Source organism: Girardinichthys multiradiatus, chromosome 24 (assembly GCF_021462225.1).
Source record: "Girardinichthys multiradiatus isolate DD_20200921_A chromosome 24, DD_fGirMul_XY1, whole genome shotgun sequence".
Taxonomy (NCBI): Eukaryota; Metazoa; Chordata; class Actinopteri; order Cyprinodontiformes; family Goodeidae; genus Girardinichthys; species Girardinichthys multiradiatus.
Genome location: NC_061816.1, coordinates 16,790,163 through 16,808,663, shown reverse-complemented (window position 1 = coordinate 16,808,663; position 18,501 = coordinate 16,790,163). Strand labels below are relative to the sequence as shown.

The 18,501-nt window shown below is 40.6% G+C and overlaps 1 protein-coding gene across 5 annotated transcripts in view; it reads left to right on the top strand.

Annotated features, from left to right (window-relative positions):
- Positions 1 to 1,533: 1,533 nt before the first annotated feature.
- nbeal1 (neurobeachin-like 1) overlaps positions 1,534 to 18,501 on the top strand; it is a 45,022-nt gene continuing 28,054 nt past the window's right edge. For 4 of the 5 annotated variants that reach the window (XM_047355001.1, XM_047354999.1, XM_047355000.1 and 1 more), the window contains exons 1-10: positions 1,534 to 1,613; positions 2,015 to 2,303; positions 13,420 to 13,511; positions 13,906 to 14,067; positions 14,965 to 15,046; positions 15,137 to 15,264; positions 16,413 to 16,495; positions 17,276 to 17,361; positions 17,723 to 18,089; positions 18,183 to 18,289. In XM_047355001.1, coding sequence (XP_047210957.1) covers positions 2,253 to 2,303; positions 13,420 to 13,511; positions 13,906 to 14,067; positions 14,965 to 15,046; positions 15,137 to 15,264; positions 16,413 to 16,495; positions 17,276 to 17,361; positions 17,723 to 18,089; positions 18,183 to 18,289 — 1,158 coding nt within the window. In that variant the 5' untranslated portion in view covers positions 1,534 to 1,613; positions 2,015 to 2,252. Of the gene's footprint in view, positions 1,614 to 1,806; positions 1,870 to 2,014; positions 2,304 to 13,419; positions 13,512 to 13,905; positions 14,068 to 14,964; positions 15,047 to 15,136; positions 15,265 to 16,412; positions 16,496 to 17,275; positions 17,362 to 17,722; positions 18,090 to 18,182; positions 18,290 to 18,501 lie in introns of those variants that run through there. The other variant, XM_047354998.1, reaches the window with a different exon arrangement.

Genomic DNA, 18,501 nt, shown 5'->3' with positions numbered 1-18,501 from the left:
TGTGGACATAGGGCTCAGTGTGTTCCGCTGGAGTCCCAAAGCCTTAGAAATGGCATTGTATCTCTTCCTAGACTGAAATATGACAATGAAATTGTTGGTTCTAATTAAGTGGTTTCTTGATTCCATAGCTCTGGTAGTAATCAGGCCAAGTGTGGCTGGTTAAATTAACCTCAGCTGTTGAAAAACATTGTGTTGATCATAGATTTTTCTTGATTCAATTCAAAGATACTTTATTGATCCCCGAGGGGAAATTTAGGCCAGGAGGATTACTTTCTCACATAGATCCAGACTGGTTTGGAAAATGTTTTATTCTTGATAAATGAAATCATTTGAAAACAGGCAGGGAAGATTCCAGATGCCTCCTGGATGCTTCCCCCCTTGGGGATTTGCAAGGCACATCTCATTGCGAGGATAATAAGGGACTATACATATGTGTCTTCTAGTCTGGAATCTTTTTAATGTCCCCCAAAACAAGCTGGAGAGTGTTTCTGGGGAGATGGGGATCTGAGTTGTTTTTCTTTTATGTTACCTTTATGACCTGATCTTGAATGAACAGAAGAAGATGGATTGGAGAATGTGCCTTATTTTCCTCTCTTAGCTTAGTAACATATGGAACAAAAGTTATTCTGTTTTATCAAAGTATGTTAAGAGTGGTTTTCACAGGACATAAACTATTAACTGGTCAAAAGCTCTTACGTGAATACCACAAAAAACCCTTAACTGTGCCTTTAAAAGACAGCTGCACAATCTCCAAACTAAGCAGTACTTCTCGATTCCTCAGGATGGCGACAAAGACTCAGAAAATCCTTTTCTTAGCAACCACGTAGATCCACATCGACAACGTAAAGGAGAAGCATGTGTCGCAAATAGGATACTCTGAAAACTAACACTTCGCTGTTATTCAACAGACATGTTCACTAATAAGTTTGTACCTTTTTTTGTAGAAAATACAGTTTAAACCCGAGCCCGGTCCACTCGAATAGCTGTACAATTGATATAAATGGGACATTTATCGATCAGAGTAGCCTCATCCGGTTTACCAAATTAAAATTACGATCTAGAGGATGTACTCAAATATTTACTGGTAAATAGATATTTTTTTTTTGTTTGGAAGATCAAAAGTGCCACTATCCAATGAAATTATAATTTGGTTTAAAAATATATTTGTATTCATTTAACTTAGAAGTAATTGTAGCTGTGCAGGTTGACGTTTTATACTATTTTAAGGAATAAAGTGACCGAATAACACCCTCACACAGTTCCCTTGTCGTCACCCTCTTTTATTTCATGTTTACAGCTGCAAATTGAACATATAGAAAAAAAAACTCATCTTAGATGTGTTCTGTGAAAATTGTATTGCAATAGCACTACATTGATTCGCAATAAAAATATACAGTGATAAAAAAATTAAAAAAAACAAAATTTTGAACATTTTACAGACATTTGAATGTATATTAGGCTAACTGTGAGACTTGTGCTCTCCCATGCCAGTAGAGATTAGCGTGTTTTATTTTGAAAAGAATCCAAACACCTCTGACAGGAAGCTTCCCGCAGCAACAACAGCCCTAGAGACGGCGGAGGCGGAGGTGACAGTCGGGCTTTTAGCTACTCAGGTAAGTGGGCTTTAAGTTGGCGACGAATCTGTTATTCAAATGTTTTTATTTGACGTTCGCTCTTATTTTATGGGTCGTGTTATAGTCGGACGGGCTGGGGCGGACGAGGCGTTTCTGTCACATGAAGAGGAGGAGGAGGAGGAAGGGGAGGGGGCTTAAAAAATAGAAACGAACTTTTTTTTATGACAGATAGGTTTTTAGCTAGCTTTATCAGGTGAGGTCGGATTCAAATGACAGCGTTCCTCCGGAACCGAAGGTCGGTTATACGTGCATAAGTACAGAGTGATGTATTATTGCTGTGTCTTGACATAACCACCATAGTCTGTGATCTTAAAGTGTATTTATTGGAGTATTTCCACCCTGTCACGATACTGTGTAGTTATCTATGTTGTCCTCCATAGCACAACCTCTGCTGGAAACACCCGAAGAAGAAGAAGAGGAGCAGAGTAGTAGAAGTACAGATAGTGGAGCTTCACGTCCTCGACAGGAATTGCACAGGTCTGATCCGCTATGGAGTAGTTCTGCATTTTCCCGGACAGTCATTGATGCCTTCGGATCATGACTGAAAGCCAAGGCTCGACCAAGGAAGTGACCTCTGCGGGCACCGCTGCCTGAGGGGGTGCCTCTCACTGTGGCACTATGGCATCCAACGAAAGACTGTACGAGGTGTGGATGCTCTACTGCACCAAGGTGAGGTGTTCCACTGAACCCGTGCTCTTCCTGTTTTTATCATCCTGTGGGATATCCAGCCAGAAGTCTCAGCGTGAAGTAATGGGAAAGTGTAACTGTATTTTCCTTGCTGCTGAACAGGATTTGGAAGTCCAGATCCATACAGGCTATAGTGTGTAAGTGGAAAAGTTTGTGCTGAAGGGTCGTGGCAATGGGCAGAGTTAAAACACAGGCTGTGGAGTGTGGAAGATTTTAATCTGTTGGTAGCGATTCAATGAGAAGCAGGGTTTGTACACAGTCTGGAAAAGTCAGGAATTTGATTTAAATATTTTTAAGATCTAGATATGTATGGAAAAAGAAAATGATTTTTTTGAAAAATATGTCTTTATGGACCTTATGTCTTACCCCTTTGTCTGTTGCATCCGTCCATTTCCCCTTCCTTCCATTACTCCATCCGTGTTTGTCTGTTACCAAACTTTGTTCGTTTCTCTTTGCATCTGTCTGTCTCAACTGTCCCTCTATCCATGTTTTATCCATACATCCATCCCTGCCTACATCCATCTGTTTATCTGTGTGTCTTGCTCACCCATCCTTTCTTCTTTCCTTTTGCTAACACATCTATATATAAAGCTTGGCCACTGTACGAATATCTGCCATAGCGTCAAAGTGAACATTTGTATTTCTACTGGGAAACAGACTGAAAATTGTCATTGGCCAACAAAATCCTGATCAGTGCATCTCGTGGTGGAATTATTCTCCTCCTCATGTACTGATACTTTCGAGCTGTTATTGCAGCGATATACGCATTACAGACCAGCAGAGCAGGCGTTCCTTGAGTCAACTGTTGGATAGATTTAATTCACTCTGCGATGAAGCACGCGCACATCCTGCTGTCCAATCAAAACAGCCTGCCTAAGCTGCTCCTCACATGAGCCTGGCTGCAGCTACTTACTTGCTTCCCCCAGTAATCCTTTACTATTACACACAGCCACACACACACTATGCACAATCCTCTACACATGAAGCCAGTGCTGTTATTCTTACATGCAGCATATGACATCAAATAATCCCCCTGCTGAGAAGTTAAGAATGTGAACGCTGATGTAGACAGCGCATCTTCTACCTGCGCTGCGGGGCTTTTTGACAGAAGCATAAGGTGCTGTGTTGGTTGCACACGATTGTCACAGTCACTTGTGAAAATACCAGCCCTGTCTGGAAGCATTTGTTCTAGTTGGACTGAGTATTTGCATTGACTGAGACAGGATCGTTTACTTCACCCTGGCTCTGAGCCAGCGTCGACAAGGCTAGCCTTTATCTGCATGAGGAAAAAAGAGTTGTAGAGAGGGAAGCGGTTCAATAAATGTACGCCTGACTTTAGCTTTGAGCAGCTAAAAATTACAGTACCTTGTAAAAGTATTCATACCCTTTGAACTCTAGCACTTTTTGTCCCGCCACAGCCACAAACTTTAACACAGTTTATCAGGAGTTTATGAGATAGACCAACACAAAGGAGTGCATGAAGCTGAAATGTAAGACGAATTGCACATTTTAAACTATTTATAAAAAAAAAAAGTGCTCTCCCTGCTGAAGAAAAACATCCCCACAACATGATGCTGCCACCACCATGTTTCACCATGTGGATGATGTGTTCAGGGTAATGTGAAGTGTTATTTTCCTGTCACACATAGCATTTTAAATGTAGGCCGAGTTTAATTTTGTGCGAATGCTTTGAACCCTAATCCCGCTTTAAACTTCTCCACAGCGTTGTAGTAGAGGAGGCTGAATGGAAATGCACGCCACACTTCTTAGATTTATATCTCTAAGAAATTTTGAAAATCGCGTAATGTTTTTCTTCCATTTCACAGTTGTGGTCTACCTTGAGTTGGTTTGTCACATAAAATCCCAATAAATAGATTGAAGTTGGTGTTTGTGACAAAGCTTTGCAAGGGACTGTAGATATGAAGTGTGGGATGTCCCTCAACTATATGTATAGATACGTGTGTGAGGGTTGCCCGGATATGTTGTCTGTAAGAGGAGCCTTGCAGTCATGTGGGCTAAATAAGACAAGGAATGTTTGTGTGAAAGGCCAGGCCCCCTGTGCAGCACTCCAGCCTCTTCTTCCCTCTATCAAGCTCAAACTTGCAAATAAATACCAAAAAAGTGTCAGTTTATGTATTTTTAAGTACAATATCTCAACATTTTGCTCCTGTTTTAAAATTTGTAGTAATTAAACTCGCATACCTCCACACTGGATGATAGTAATATTACTTTAGATACTATTTAAGCTTTAAACTACCATCAAGAACAAATGATAGCTAAATAAGTTAGATTGTATGATCTTGAAAGTGCTCTATGGTTGTTTCCATCCTGTTGGAGATCCTTTACCACCTCTCATGTGTTAAATGCTTACCAGCACTAAAGGAAAATGAACATTATTGGAAAGAGGTCTTAAAAGTTCAAACCCATTATGGAGTTTCTCAAGTTGATCTGGTTTTGTTCAGTCGAAACTAAATCACAATTACAGTAGAAGGGATCGATTTCCATAAAAAATTTACAGTTTATATTTAGACTGGAAATATCCCAGTCTAAAATAGCAGCCAGTTTCTCCTTGATGAGCTCTGGTCCGTGGTCCGCAAATAGTTTAAAATCAGATACGTAAATTTTATTAATAAACAAATTAATCAACATTTTTGACTCTAAAAGACAGCAACCAACAATTTGCAGTGTGATGCACTTTTTTCAGTTTACGCAAAAGTAGATAAATGTTAGGGATGTGTGCCTTGGTGCATGAATAGGCATAATCCTGCAATGTGTCCATTTTCTACACCACTACCTAAAAAAAACCTAAAAAAAACAATGTAAACTATAAGCACATTTTCATCTGTTTATGTGTAGTTTGTAGAAAAAAAGTCACAACTGTACAATATCTGAATTGGCAGGTCAGACCTCAAAGAAAACTGAAACTCACGCTGGTAAAAGCCTGGTCAGTGTGGGATCCTGATCACAGGATATTTTTGAATATAAGTACAGAAGCCCTCAATAACCTCCTGATATCCATCATTGGTCCCCAGAGTTGTTATTATATCAGCTTCATTCATAGAAAGCTCTAAATTCATATAGTAGCACAACAACAAGTTTTCCTGTATGCTTTTGTCTGCATTTAATTAACTGGAGCCACGCTAAAATATGTTAATCGAGCCATTAAGCCATATCAAAACGACATAAACATGCTACCATTAGTCCAGAAAACTGCTCTGTATGAAAAATTGTAATGTATGAAAACAATTGTTAGCAGGAATGTATGCAAACATTGTTAGCAGGAGCAAGACATGAGTTTATTAAAGACTGTAGCCGATTGGGTCGAGTCAGATGTGTCTTTCTCATGCAGAAACTCCTATTGGGACAAAACAGGGTCGCTGTCAGGAAAAAAATGGATCCTCCTGCCTCCAGAACATCATTAAGGAGTGAGTTAAAACTGATAACTGTACAGTATTTCACTGCACTCTAAAACTACTGAGTTGGTAAGCATATACGTGACATAGATTTTAATGAAGGTATTATACTGGGTTGTCTATTCCTAAATGATATTGATCAGTATCGTGGACTAAAAAATCCTTATTGGGAAAAGGGAGGACGTCCAGACCTTTTGCAAAACCTAAATAAATCAAATATTTTTAAGGTTTTTAAGTAATTGACCTGTCTGTGACTTTCAACACCCTAATATAAACTCTCAAATAGAATAGAGATTAATATAACCTCCATAATATAGAGGTTAATAGGTTAGAGGTGTGTTAGCTGGATGAGTGTAACAATAAAAGCTTTTACAACCTTTTGCTGCTTTGGGAAAACTGGTTCATCTGGTTCAGGCAGGTAGACGGTCAGCTGCCTCTTTGTTTCCCTGACAGCCACTAAAGTTCCTGGTACTAAAAGGAGGAAGGGGCTTGGTTTCTGTTTTCTTTTTAAGCTCGTGATCTAGAGGAAATGTGAAAGATGTGAAACAATTTTCCATCTCTGGTTTTCAACCAGCAGTGGCAGCTGGCGGAGTGGCAGCATTTTTAGAGATGAGGTCAGAAATTGTTGGCGGGGCAGCTGTGAAATTAGTGTCAGTGATGGGAAGTATGAAAAGCTCGCTGTTTTCAGTAAATTGCGTTATATTCACATAGCTTCAACTAAGAACTAGAATGGCTTTTAGTTTTCCCTGTGTTAAAACTCATTTGCTTTTTCAGTACACTTTAATGAAAGCGGTTTATAGGATTAACTTGTGTTTACAACATCCAAAAACCTCAAATATCCCTGCAGGTTTATTGATACGTCAGCTTGATGTGGTGCTTTGCAAAGGTAGTTGGACCAATGCATGTTAATGTGTTACAATGGCCCAGTCAAAGTCTTCGCTTGAATAAGGTTGAGAATCTGTTGCAAGAATTAAAGATTGCCTGCGCTTTCCATCCAAGAATATGCAGACATTTCAGGCACGAGATGTGCAAAGCTTCCAGCTGTAAATGCAGCCAAATGTGGTCCTACATAATGTTGAAAACAAACGCACCCCACATGAATTCTCAGGTTTTTATTTGCAAAACAGTTTGAAAGCAATGTGTCCTTTTCCTTCCGCTTCATACATATGTCCTACGTTGTGTCGGCCTGTTACAAAATCCATCGGAATTCGCGGTTTTCAATGCAGCAAAATGTGCAAAAGTACAGTGGACATGAAAGGTTTCGAGAGTATTTCAGCTTTGATGTAAATCTGTTGGAAGTGACTCCAACTTGTTTGTGGTGAGTTGCAGAGGGCTCAGAGAGGGGTCACCGACGACTAAGACCGTTACATAACCCACGATCCTGTTAGCTGTCTTTCATTGGTTCATGCCAGTGTTGTCCCTGACAGCCATGGCTTGCCGGTAGCGGATCAGAAACGAAAACAATGCTGCGTTACCTTTCCTCCTGCAGCAGGATATTAGCCTTAAGAGCTTGCCAAAGAAAGTTCAGGATTTAGCAGGATTTTTGAAAAATGTCGGTTATGCTCTTAAAGCTTTTGTTTGCCGTAGTAAATCCTTCTAAATTCCCAGTCACGGGGGAACAAGCCCGGAGGATCATTTTATCCTTCAGTTTCTTAACTCCGGAGGAGAATTGCTTGCTCATTCTTGGCTGTCTACAAATCACGGATTTCCGGTGAAGATCACAGAACTGTGGTCCGCTCTGGTGTCACCCAGCCCTGCCCTGCTGCGAGTTGCTTTTTAAATCGAGTGGAGGAAAAGCGGTAGTAATTTGCATAAACCTCTGTACTCCTGGGAGATGGGAGAAAGCTGTTGGATGAGTGGAAAGAGAAAATAAAGCTGAAAGAATGATGTAGGCGGGGAAAGTGTTAAGGCTACACATATTTATTCACTTGATTGTCTCCAAAATGTTGCATTGTTGCAGCCACACACAAGCTTGTACTCTATCATTACCTCGCTACTAATCCCATATTCAAAATTTGTTCCGGCTTGCGCTTCTCCCTTTTTGTTATGATTATCCCTGGAATAACAGTGATGTCATCCCTCAAGTGGTTTTAACTCCTCCCACCAGCCTCTATAAATACACATGTAGGAGTGACATCATGGTCAGAGGAGTTATCGCAGACAGGAAGTGATTTTGACCCAAGAAGGAGCAGAACTAGAAACAGACCACAGCCGTTTTTTAAACCTTCAGGGTGGAGACGGTTAAACATCGTGGTCACACCAGCCCCACCATACCGGGTCACATGTTTCCACACAAACCCGACCAGCCTGGTCGACCACACCTGTCTGCATTTAAACTTTACTGACTCCTACTGATTTATCATCGTTTTTTTATTACATTCATATCGGTTTAGTCTTACATTTGATTTAGTTTTGGTTGTCATTAAATGTATTTTCATTGTAGAAAACTAAATTTTTATCCTGAAGGATCCATGGCCAAAACAGATCATCCAAGTTTAAATTTACCCCAGGAAACAGCCCTGGTAAGGAGGTAGCAACCTTCTGGATGGGGCTTTCTGGTGGGAGGCTCCTACGCATTTTGGATTGGTTCTACAAAGGGTTAATTGATGTTTGCAAACACATCATTTGTGCAGAAAGTTGGGTTATTTTACAGGGTAGAGACATAAGGTTTGCAGCTATAGTTCGAGCAAAAGGTGGTTCCACAATGCATTGACTCGGGGCGGCTCAATATAAATGCACAGTTTACTTATTTTTTAGAGTCCTTTTCTTTGACTCTTCAAATTTCCTTCCCAGAAACAAGGTTCCATCAGGGAATTGTTGGGATCCTTTTACTGGAACATTTTTGCTTGGTTTCTCCTTATTGTTTTCACGGTTCTGCCTCAGTTGCCTCCATTTGTATCTCCACAGTAGCTCGTAGAATTTACCATTAAGTTCTGCTACTGAAATATTTGCTAGATACATTTAAAACCAGGCATTCATGCAGCTCCACTCTTTAGCTGACACTGGCTGAAGTCCATTAACCTTCAGTAGAACGGTACAAAACTTGGAGGAAGTTAAGCTTCTAGCTGTGGGGAAAAACCCATATGGTACTAATGCACTGGGTTCTTTTGGTCAAAAAGCAAGATTTACACATAAGATCTGAAGATAAATCAGCTCTAGTAAGGCTTTTGCCATGTTTGGTGCACTTTAGCCAGTTGATTCTTATTTTTAAAAGTTTATTCATTGACAATTTATGACGGAGGTTCCTGGTCATTGATCTGCGTTTTACTCTCCATTGTAACAACTGCACCAACCACCTGATCAATATGAAATCTCATTTTAAAAATTGAGAACATTAGATCTTTAGAAATGTTGTTCAGTCGCTTGGCACAGATCCCACTGTGGTTTTTTGTAATAATAAGCCTTGAGATCTGGACAGTTGTCTGTACACGGACACAGTGTCATCGTGGGAGGTGAAACAAGGTCACTGGGTTTGGGATTGCTGCTTGTAAACGCAGATCATTTGGTGTTTGCCCAGCTCCTGATGACAGATGAGGATAAACAGAGCCACACAGAGCCAGGGTGTGTCCCCGTCCGCCACAGTCCAAACCCTCAATGGGCATCTGTGCTCCTGAGCTGGTGTCTAAAAGAGGACATTCTTTCAGACACACACACACACACACACACACAGTGTAAAGTCATTAAGTCACTGTTTCCTGCAAACACAGTCTCTTGAGAGTAAAGCTGCTGTCTTAAATTATCATCTTTAAGTGATCTGGCAGCAATATGCACATCAGGACAATAGGATATTTATTGCTTCAGTAAAAACTGGCTTTAGCAGTAGCCAATTAAAAATGCTTTTCTCCCACTGTTGACATTGATTTATGCAGCAGTAGGAAGGCCCTAATTCTTTTCTCCTTTTAGCTTTTGCTTTCCCATTAAGATGTCTACTAGCCTCTTTTTCCCCTTCCTTTCCTGGTCTTTCTCTCTCTCTCTCTCTCTCTCTCTTTTTCACTCACTCACACACACACACACACAGGCATAGGCAGCAGCCAACGTTGCAAGATTCTTCTGATGACTTCACTTGGACTTGTGCAGATTCACACAGTCTGTTTGCTTCGTTTTGGCTGATTCCCTCTCTGACACGCAGACAGAGCCCGTCAGCCTTTCTGCCCCACTCCCACTCTTTCCCCAGACAGCAGTGCTGCTCTGTGGAAAAAACCCTTCTACAGTCATATCTTTTGTTCTTCTGTTTTAAAATGGGCAAGGGTCACAATGAGATCCTCACAGTATTACCTTTAGCAGGGAGTCTAAGGTATGGACTATGGGCCATTTTCTGTTTGCTGTGTACTTTGACTGTGTGGAATGATAGATAAAAGGCCCGCCAGTGAAGGCAGTTGTAGCAGATTAGGGCTACACGATATCAAGAAAACATGTAATTGCGATACTATTGCTGAATATTGCACTGACTATATCAGTTCTGATGAAGTCACTTTTTCCTGCCTCCATTTTCTGCCTGCCACCACGTTAAGCTTTAGCATCACAGCCACTAAAAGCCCATCCAATAGGGCAGATATAATATCAGCATTCACATACATAGCACTTCTTCCAAATAGTGCGTCCAATGTGTCCTTTGCAGTTGAAATATTGCAAAGATTGATACTGTGATGCAGACTGCAATTCAATACACTGTAAGGCTCGGATGCAGATGAACACTTTTTATGGCAACCAGCCAAAGAAAGAGTGACCCACATTGTGTTTTTGTTGCAGAAAATTGACTAAAATGTTGTTGTAGATGGACTAAATAGAAAAACATGGACCCAACAATTTTTGAGAACTGTGCTTTAACGAGGCAAATGTGCAATAATTGAATTATTAGAGGAATCAACAATAACTATTAAATCTGTGTTTCATAAAAATCTGTTTTACTTTATAGTTTAGGTTAAGAAAAAAATGACTAAAGTTTTTGTGGCCTTTGAGTACTTTCAACCTAACAGTTTTGGCCCACGTGGTAAATAATCTGGATACCACTAACCTAGAGTCCAAATACCCCAGTTACGTGGTATTTACAAAAAAGTTTAAATTAACAATGCAAAAAAATGTTGTAATTGCTTTTGTTTAAAACAGAAAAGGGACAATGTTTCCTACAGTTGCTAAAACAAAATTGTTATTACACTTATAATGGTATTTATGCCATATATTAAATATAGCTGTATATTTTGACAGCTGTAATTGAGCCATATCGGTTTTAAACATTACTTTGAAAATCCCTCATGACTTATGTTTGGCTCTGTTCTCCCACTTCAGCCAGTCTTGGCTTTATGAACTATTTTGGGAGTGTGATCAGGGCAATGCAGCCCCCAAGAATAACAAAGGAACAAATGAGAGTAGGGTTGACACAAAAGAGCCAAGTCACAAATTGCTTAATCGATGGCGAGTATGTTCTCATTAACGTTTCCTAAAATCACTAGCAATCAGACTAACTGTCCCAAGGGCACAATAAGCCAACAAGTTGTATATTAAACCTCCCTGACCACCTCCTCAGCACACCCTGGCTTAAATCTCTCACTCAGACCTTCCAGGTGGCTGAGGATTGGCTGGTGAGATTGTAAAAGGTGATCAGTTCAGGACTAACTGATGATGATTGTTTAGTCTTCATTCAGTTGTAGGTTTCTGACAGAACAATGTGAAGTTGTGTGTTGCTGTCAGGCACCTATTTTAGATGTCCCGAGGGGAGATGGTTTGACAAGAAAATAGAGGGTTTAATGATTGGAACTTTGAGCTAAAATGTGTATTTTTACCCACCTCTGGTACTAATACAGCCTGAAAGTTTTCTTTCTTCTTTTTATAGAACTATGCTTCTTTCTTGGTTTTAGTTTGGGGGGGGGGCTTTCACTAGGACCAGTGTTGCAGTCCCATTCTTCCACTTGGCATTGTTCAAGGAATTTAGCAAATGTTGATATCCTAGTTGCTAGAACCCCAGCCTCAGAATGCGGCCCGGCCCGTTTTCCTCTCTGGCAGGTGCTTGCTTCACTTACCACACTCAAGGAAGATAAGATCCAATAAGATTACCACCCTTAGACATTCCTTTCCCATTCGTCTAACAGTTGGAACTTTCTGTTTTTATAGTAACAGAGTCTTGTCTCACAGGTTCTAAAATGGTTGCCTCAGGGTGTAAAGTTCAGCTGTCTGCTGTTAAACCAGTAGAACAGTTCCTGAGGGAATTACGAAGCCATCGTTTAACCATCACTCTCATTCACATATAGACTGGGAGTGAAACTCTTTCTCAGGTTCTACTCGTGTACAGCAAGCACCCACCAGAAGTCTTGGCACCTCTTGTAATAAAATCCTTTGAATAAACTGCAGTCAGATCTTCTCACACTAGAAAATTTTTATTCGAGTTAAGTTTTCAGAGGAGAGAAGAAAAAAAAATCCACTTTGAGAAATAATGTTTTTTTTTTTACAACACTCAACACTTATTGGTATCTCTGGTGTTAATAGTGTGCTCAGCCCTCATTCTTATTTGCAAAATCTCAAGACCTTTTCCTCCAAAGGGCTTCTTCAGTTCTGAACATGTAGGTGTATTACGCTTATAAGCTGTAGTGAGAAGAATCGGCTGACAGGGCTGTTAAAGTCATGAGTCACTGACCCAACCCACTATCCTGTCCATTGTTTGAGTCATTGTGACTTGTGAAGTGCTTCCTAGCGATGCCAACATGCCAGTTGTTTTGGTCACATGTCTCAAGGTGTGAATGGCTATGAAACCGCCTGGGGAGACGAGTCAAGGCTGCACTGTAGGTGTTAGAAAGATGGCTCTTGAGGCCACCTCCTCTGTTTAGTGTCAGTTTCTCATGCTTTCACTCTTCTCTCCAAAATGTGCACATGGATATCTCCAAATGTGTGTCCCTTGTTCTTAAGATGTAGATGAACTGCTGAGTCTTGATCTGTGTGAGGCCAAAACAAAATTATTTATAGCGTAACTGCTGTTTGTTTTCCACCTGGGTGTTTCATCCTTTATCCTTCACTGTACGTAACCTTTACCCCGTGTTTAATCCTTTTGTTTCACATCAAACCAGCCTGGACTCTTTGTTGCAGAAAACCCCTCATCTGACCAGAGGACATAATTAATTCCAGTTAAAATCTAAGCAGAGTTTAGTGAGATCCTCATTTTCACATTTGCGATCGTTTGGCATGTAGATAGCATCTAATGGTTGTTATGGAGACTTGGTGACCGCCAAGGTGTTACTCTGCAGCAATGTTCTGAGATTAATTGAGATTAATTTTCTGTTTACCTCCCTTATATTCCTCACAAATATCTAAGTCCCGTCCAGCCTTGTTTGTCCGGTTCAGGCATGAAATTATTTTCTTGCAGTTATTATATCGCCACATATCTGTCTTACTTGTTGCATGTTTTCTTGTTTTTCCCATTTTGAAAGATGACTAGTTGAAACCTGCCTGTGTCTCATATTTAAACCCCAGGGAAACAGAAAGTCAGGGATTTTTTTTTATATTTATTTTTTAGCTTATTTTACTCAGACTGAAGGTTTCTTTTTTTCTTTCTTTTTAAGGCTTTTTACGCATCTTTACCCAATGAATGTGGAAGGTATACTTTAAATAAATATAACTGACAGTTTTATCCTCTCCTCTTCATCCTTCTGTCCATCATCACTTCCTGGTTTTCCCTGTTCCCTTCCCTAATTTTCCAGAGAGATCCAGACTACTTCAAGATATGGCTGGAGATTTTCATCAGCTCGTATGAGCAGTGTCTCGATGTGGACTTTGAAAAGCCCCCTTCGAGGTAAGTGCTGGCAAACTGGGGACACCTTAAAATGTGCTACAGTACCCTCCGTCCCACCCGACTAATCGGTTTTCATTTAACAAAAGCTCAATACTGTCATTGGCACGAGCTTTTCTTTGATGTTTGTTATCACTGCTTAAGCTCTAATACTGCAAAACTAAATACAGCACAGCCATGACACATGATTTCGTGTGGAGCAGTCACATTGTGTCGCAGGTATGATGTGATTTCTTGGCTTGACTGTGCTGCCAGTTGTGGTTCCATGCATATCAGATGAAATTCATTTAGCTGAGGCATGGGAGACAGTGAAGTCAGTCTTTTTCCTGCTAATTTAAACTTCCTATAGAGATAGTTTCTGTCTTTCTTCATTGTTGGTCTCCTTCTGTGTTTTCAGACCAGAAGAGGTTCCACCTGTGTTGACCCTGCTACCCGACAACATCCTGCAGGTTTTGCGCCACCAGCTGCTGCAGTGCGTCCAGAAAGCATCCGATGGTTTAGAGCCTGAGCAGCAAAACCTGGCACTGCTGCTGCTAAAGTTCCTCATCATTATCTGCAGGTCAGCTTTGCAATAGTATTCACACCCCTTGAATTTTTTCACATCTTTTGCTGTTACAACCACAAGCTTCAATTTGTTGTGTTGAAATTTTATGTGATAGATGAACACAGTGTAGTATTATTGTGAAATGAAAGAAAAATCTTTTTTTAAATATTTTTTTACAAAAAACATCTTTACATGCAATGCACTCTTTCGTATAAAGCTAGCATTGCGCATCAGCCTGAGCACTACATCCCCACAGTGACACATGGTGGTGGCAGCATAATGCTGTGGGAATGCATTTATTCGACGAGGAAAGGGAAGATGGATTCAAGGACATCCTATAAATAAACTTGTTAGAGGCTGAAAAAGACTTGAGACTGGGGTGGAAAACAAGCCCAAACATCAGAGTTGCAATGAAATGGGTTTAGATCAAAGCATATTCATGTGTTAGAATGGCCCAGTCAAAGTCCAGACCTAAATCCGATTGGGAATCTCCAATTAGACTTTAAAATTTAGGTTCACAAATGCTCTCCATCCAATCTGACTGAGCTCAAGCTATTTTGCAAAGAATAGGTCAACGTCTCAGTCTCTAGATGTGAAAAGACTTGCAGCTGTAACTGCTTTGAAAAGTGTTTCTGCAGAGTGTGTACTCAGGGGTGAGCAGTACAAATGCATGCCACACCTTTCAGATTTTTATTTGTATAAAGCTTAGAAAACCCTGTATCACTTTCCGTCCACTTCACAACTATGTGCTAATTTGTTTAATCCCAGTAAAATGCATTGAATCCTGTTTTTGAAATGTGGCAAATTGTTCTGCAAGTTACTGTTGCCTAAACTGCAGAAAACTAACACAGAAAAAAACCTTTTTAAATTAAACTTGCTCATCTTCTATATGTGCATGGTTGTTTCTCAAAGGAACTTGTCCAATGTTGAGGAGATCGGCACATGCTCCTACATCAATCACATCATCACCATGACAACGCTATATATTCAGCAGGTTTGACTCAACCCTCTCTCTCTCATAGAAATAATCATACTGTGACAGATGAGTGCGGGTGTAATGGTGCTTTTGTTTATTGCTTTGCAGCTAAAGAGTAGGACCAAGGAGAAGGAGATGATGGACCACAGTCAGGCGGAGGACTTTGTCCGTCATTCACTTGCCTTCTGTGAGAGCCTCTATGACCCATACCGCAACTGGAGACATCGGACAAGCAGGTAACAACTTAGCCTATCTTATTGATAACATAAAAAACAGCTCATATTATATTTTCCTAATACATAACTGTTTTTCAGAAATAGACAGTATGCTATTGGGTTTTAATGTTGTTTAAAATATTAGCAAGAAACTAAATGGCTGCCACAAAACTGGGGACTGTGTGGATTTTGCTTTTGGAAATCTTCAGTTCTCACTGACCTGTTGAGTCACGTCATTTAATGCTACTCTCATATAGAGTCTACAGGTTTGATATTTTAGTGTTCTTTCAGTTCAACAACATATTTTAAAAACAGAAAATGAAAAAAATTACTCTGGTGCAGACCGATTTTGATTCAAACAGCACGGCTCACCATCCAGGATGGCATACTTTCGAGGCCAGCATGAGGATGTAGGGAAAATAGGATTAAAAAGGTTTGTCAGTTGCACCTCTGAATAGTTTATGACTAGTTTTTTCCATGTTCAGTCCATGGGGAATAGTTAATGATGCTGAAGTTGGTATCTTACTGAAAGCTTCCTTTTTGGGCTATTTCATCTCTGATTATGATATCTAAAATATTTAAACTACGGTAATCAAACTGGAAAATTCTACTTGATTTGAGTTACAAAGCGAAAACCACTGCTGACAGAATAGAAAGCTGCGGCCTGCTTTGTGGCGTGGATGATTTCCCAAAATTGAGGGAACCATAAATTTAGCTCTTTAGCAGAAAACCAGAAACCTTAAGCTCACAAACAATTATGTATACACCAAGACAATGATCCAATGCATAGCAACTTTGAATAACAAAAAAATAAAGGTTTTTACAGTGGACTAGTTAAAGTCTGGCCTTGAATTCAATAGACATTCTGTGACATGACTGTAAACAGATTGTTCAACCTGAAAACCCTTTCAATGTGGCTGAATTAAGGCACTTCTACACAAAACAGTGGGCCGCAATTTCTCCACAACCATGTAAAAAACTCACTGAGGTTACCACAAATGCTTGGTGGCAGTTGTTCCTGCCACGGGTGATTTATTTGAACAAGACAAGCTTCTAAATTCAGTACATGATTAGTTTGGTTTTTGGCTAAATAGATTCAAGCGTCGTCAGCATAACGGTGAAAATTGTTTGACTGTGTCCTTTTTCTCCTCTTTTTTTTATCTCCCCAGGGAGCAGTTGGGCACAATAGAGAGGGGAAGGCAGAAGTACAAGGCAGCTTCACTCACTGTTGAATTTGTTCCCTTCTTTTACCGTAAGTCTTTGTTGTTGGATATTAAAAAGTCCACCAGATGAGCTCATTCCCAACAAAATGTAACATAATTTGATGACCAACCATTCGGTGGTTATAATCTTATGAGTACGAGTATGTTTCTGTCCTCTTCTTCTCCTTTATGCCTCAACTTTCCTCCATTCATCTTACTGAATCCACTCTCTGTGCTTCTGGACTGTTTGCCAGGCGCTGAGATGACCAGATAGGGAATGGTGCCTGTCAAGGTACTTCAGCAACGCTGGCAGCCATGTTAACAAAGAGTCCCTATGTGTGGCTGGCTGCTGTGGTTTAGCACTAAAGATAACGCTTAGGACCCAACCAATTAGACTGCTCTCCCTATTTTATGCTAGTCTGTTTCATTGGACTTCTCTATGATGACTTCTGCTTGGTAACTAGTGAAGTCGCATGTCTCTGATTAGTTAACGGAAGTAGACATCCAGGAGCCACAATATCAGATATCTTTCCCCAGTTGGATGTGTTGACAGATGAGTTAATAGATAACCAGAGCCACTATGACCCTAAGGTTAATGGCAGGGACTGCCTGTGTATTTGTGCACTCTGTATGATAATGGAGGTCCTCTCTTATCTGGGTTACAGATTCCATTGGCTTTTCGTGCTTGACTGTGTGTCACATAAATGCATCGTTTTGTTTGGAGAAAAGCACAAGAACCTCAACAATTATCTGTATTTACATAGTTTGGATCATGTTTAAAGATCAAATGTAAGCGCTTACGTGTTGATGTGTTTCTTCCCTTGTTGTAGAGTGCTTCCAGGAGAGCGAGCATCTAAAAGAGAGCCTGAAATGCTGCCTGCTGCACCTGTTTGGAGCCATAGTAGCAGGGGATCAGGTGAGCCTCGTGGTGGGCCCGGAGGTCAGAGGGTGCTTTAAGCGACAGGCTGTAAACAAAATCCTCTATAACTGCTGTGGTCTGTTCAGGGCACAAATGATTTCTAAGACAAAACAGTGTTTTAATTAGATGTAAAGTGCCTGGAAGATTTATTACAACCACATTTTTCTTCCACTTCACATTTATGCAATCTTTTATGTTGGTATCTAACATATCATCCCAATAAACATACATGCTTTACAGTTTATGGTTATAACATATGGAAATGTGGGGAAGTTCCAGAGTTATAAAAGCGTTGGGAATACACGGCATCTCTTCATCCTCATGTCGATTCTCTGCCTTGATCTTTCTGTCCATCCAGAGGAACGCTCTGCTCGCCATCTCTCCAGCCACCATGGAGGTGTTGATGCGGGTTCTGGCCGACAGCTATATGGGGAGCTGTTCATCAGACGAGGCCGAGGACTGGGAGAGCGAAGCCGTCAGCCGGATGTCCTTGCTAACATTGGGCTGCCTCAGAGAGGTTGTGCAGTGCCTCCTGGCCTCCAGCTCCGACCAGCGGCAGGTGGAAATCGCCTCTGTCTTGGAAAACTACTTCAAGTTGCTGAACTCAGACCCAGCGGCTGTGGTCGCTGGCAAACAGCAGCAGCAGCAGCCAGCCAAGGGTCAGGTTCCCACACTGGGCCGACAATGGGAGATTCGATTTGTTGCGCTGCAAGTGCAAATGCTAGGTTGTGGCTTTATATATAAGTAAACAATTAAGCAATAATAATTTCATTTTTATGTTTCTGTGTGTGCTTATTCTTCCAATGTTTGCATTTCAGACACCATCAGGGACATGTTCCTGTGTTCAGATAGGCCCGTTCTACAAGCCATTTTCCTCAACAGTAACTGTTTTGAGCATCTGATACGACTGCTGCAGAACAGCAAGGTAAGACCTGGAGATGCGGCTTAGTTTGGTCTGATGTAACAATTATTCAGAAGTGTGAAAAGTCAAATCAGATGTATTTACTCTAAATGATAAGAAAAGCAGTGCAGTGATTTTCAGAACTTATACAGATCTTATACAACGGTGTTGTATTTTAGATTTTGTGGTGCAAACATCAACATTCTTGTAATAATATAGTTATTTAAAGTTGTACA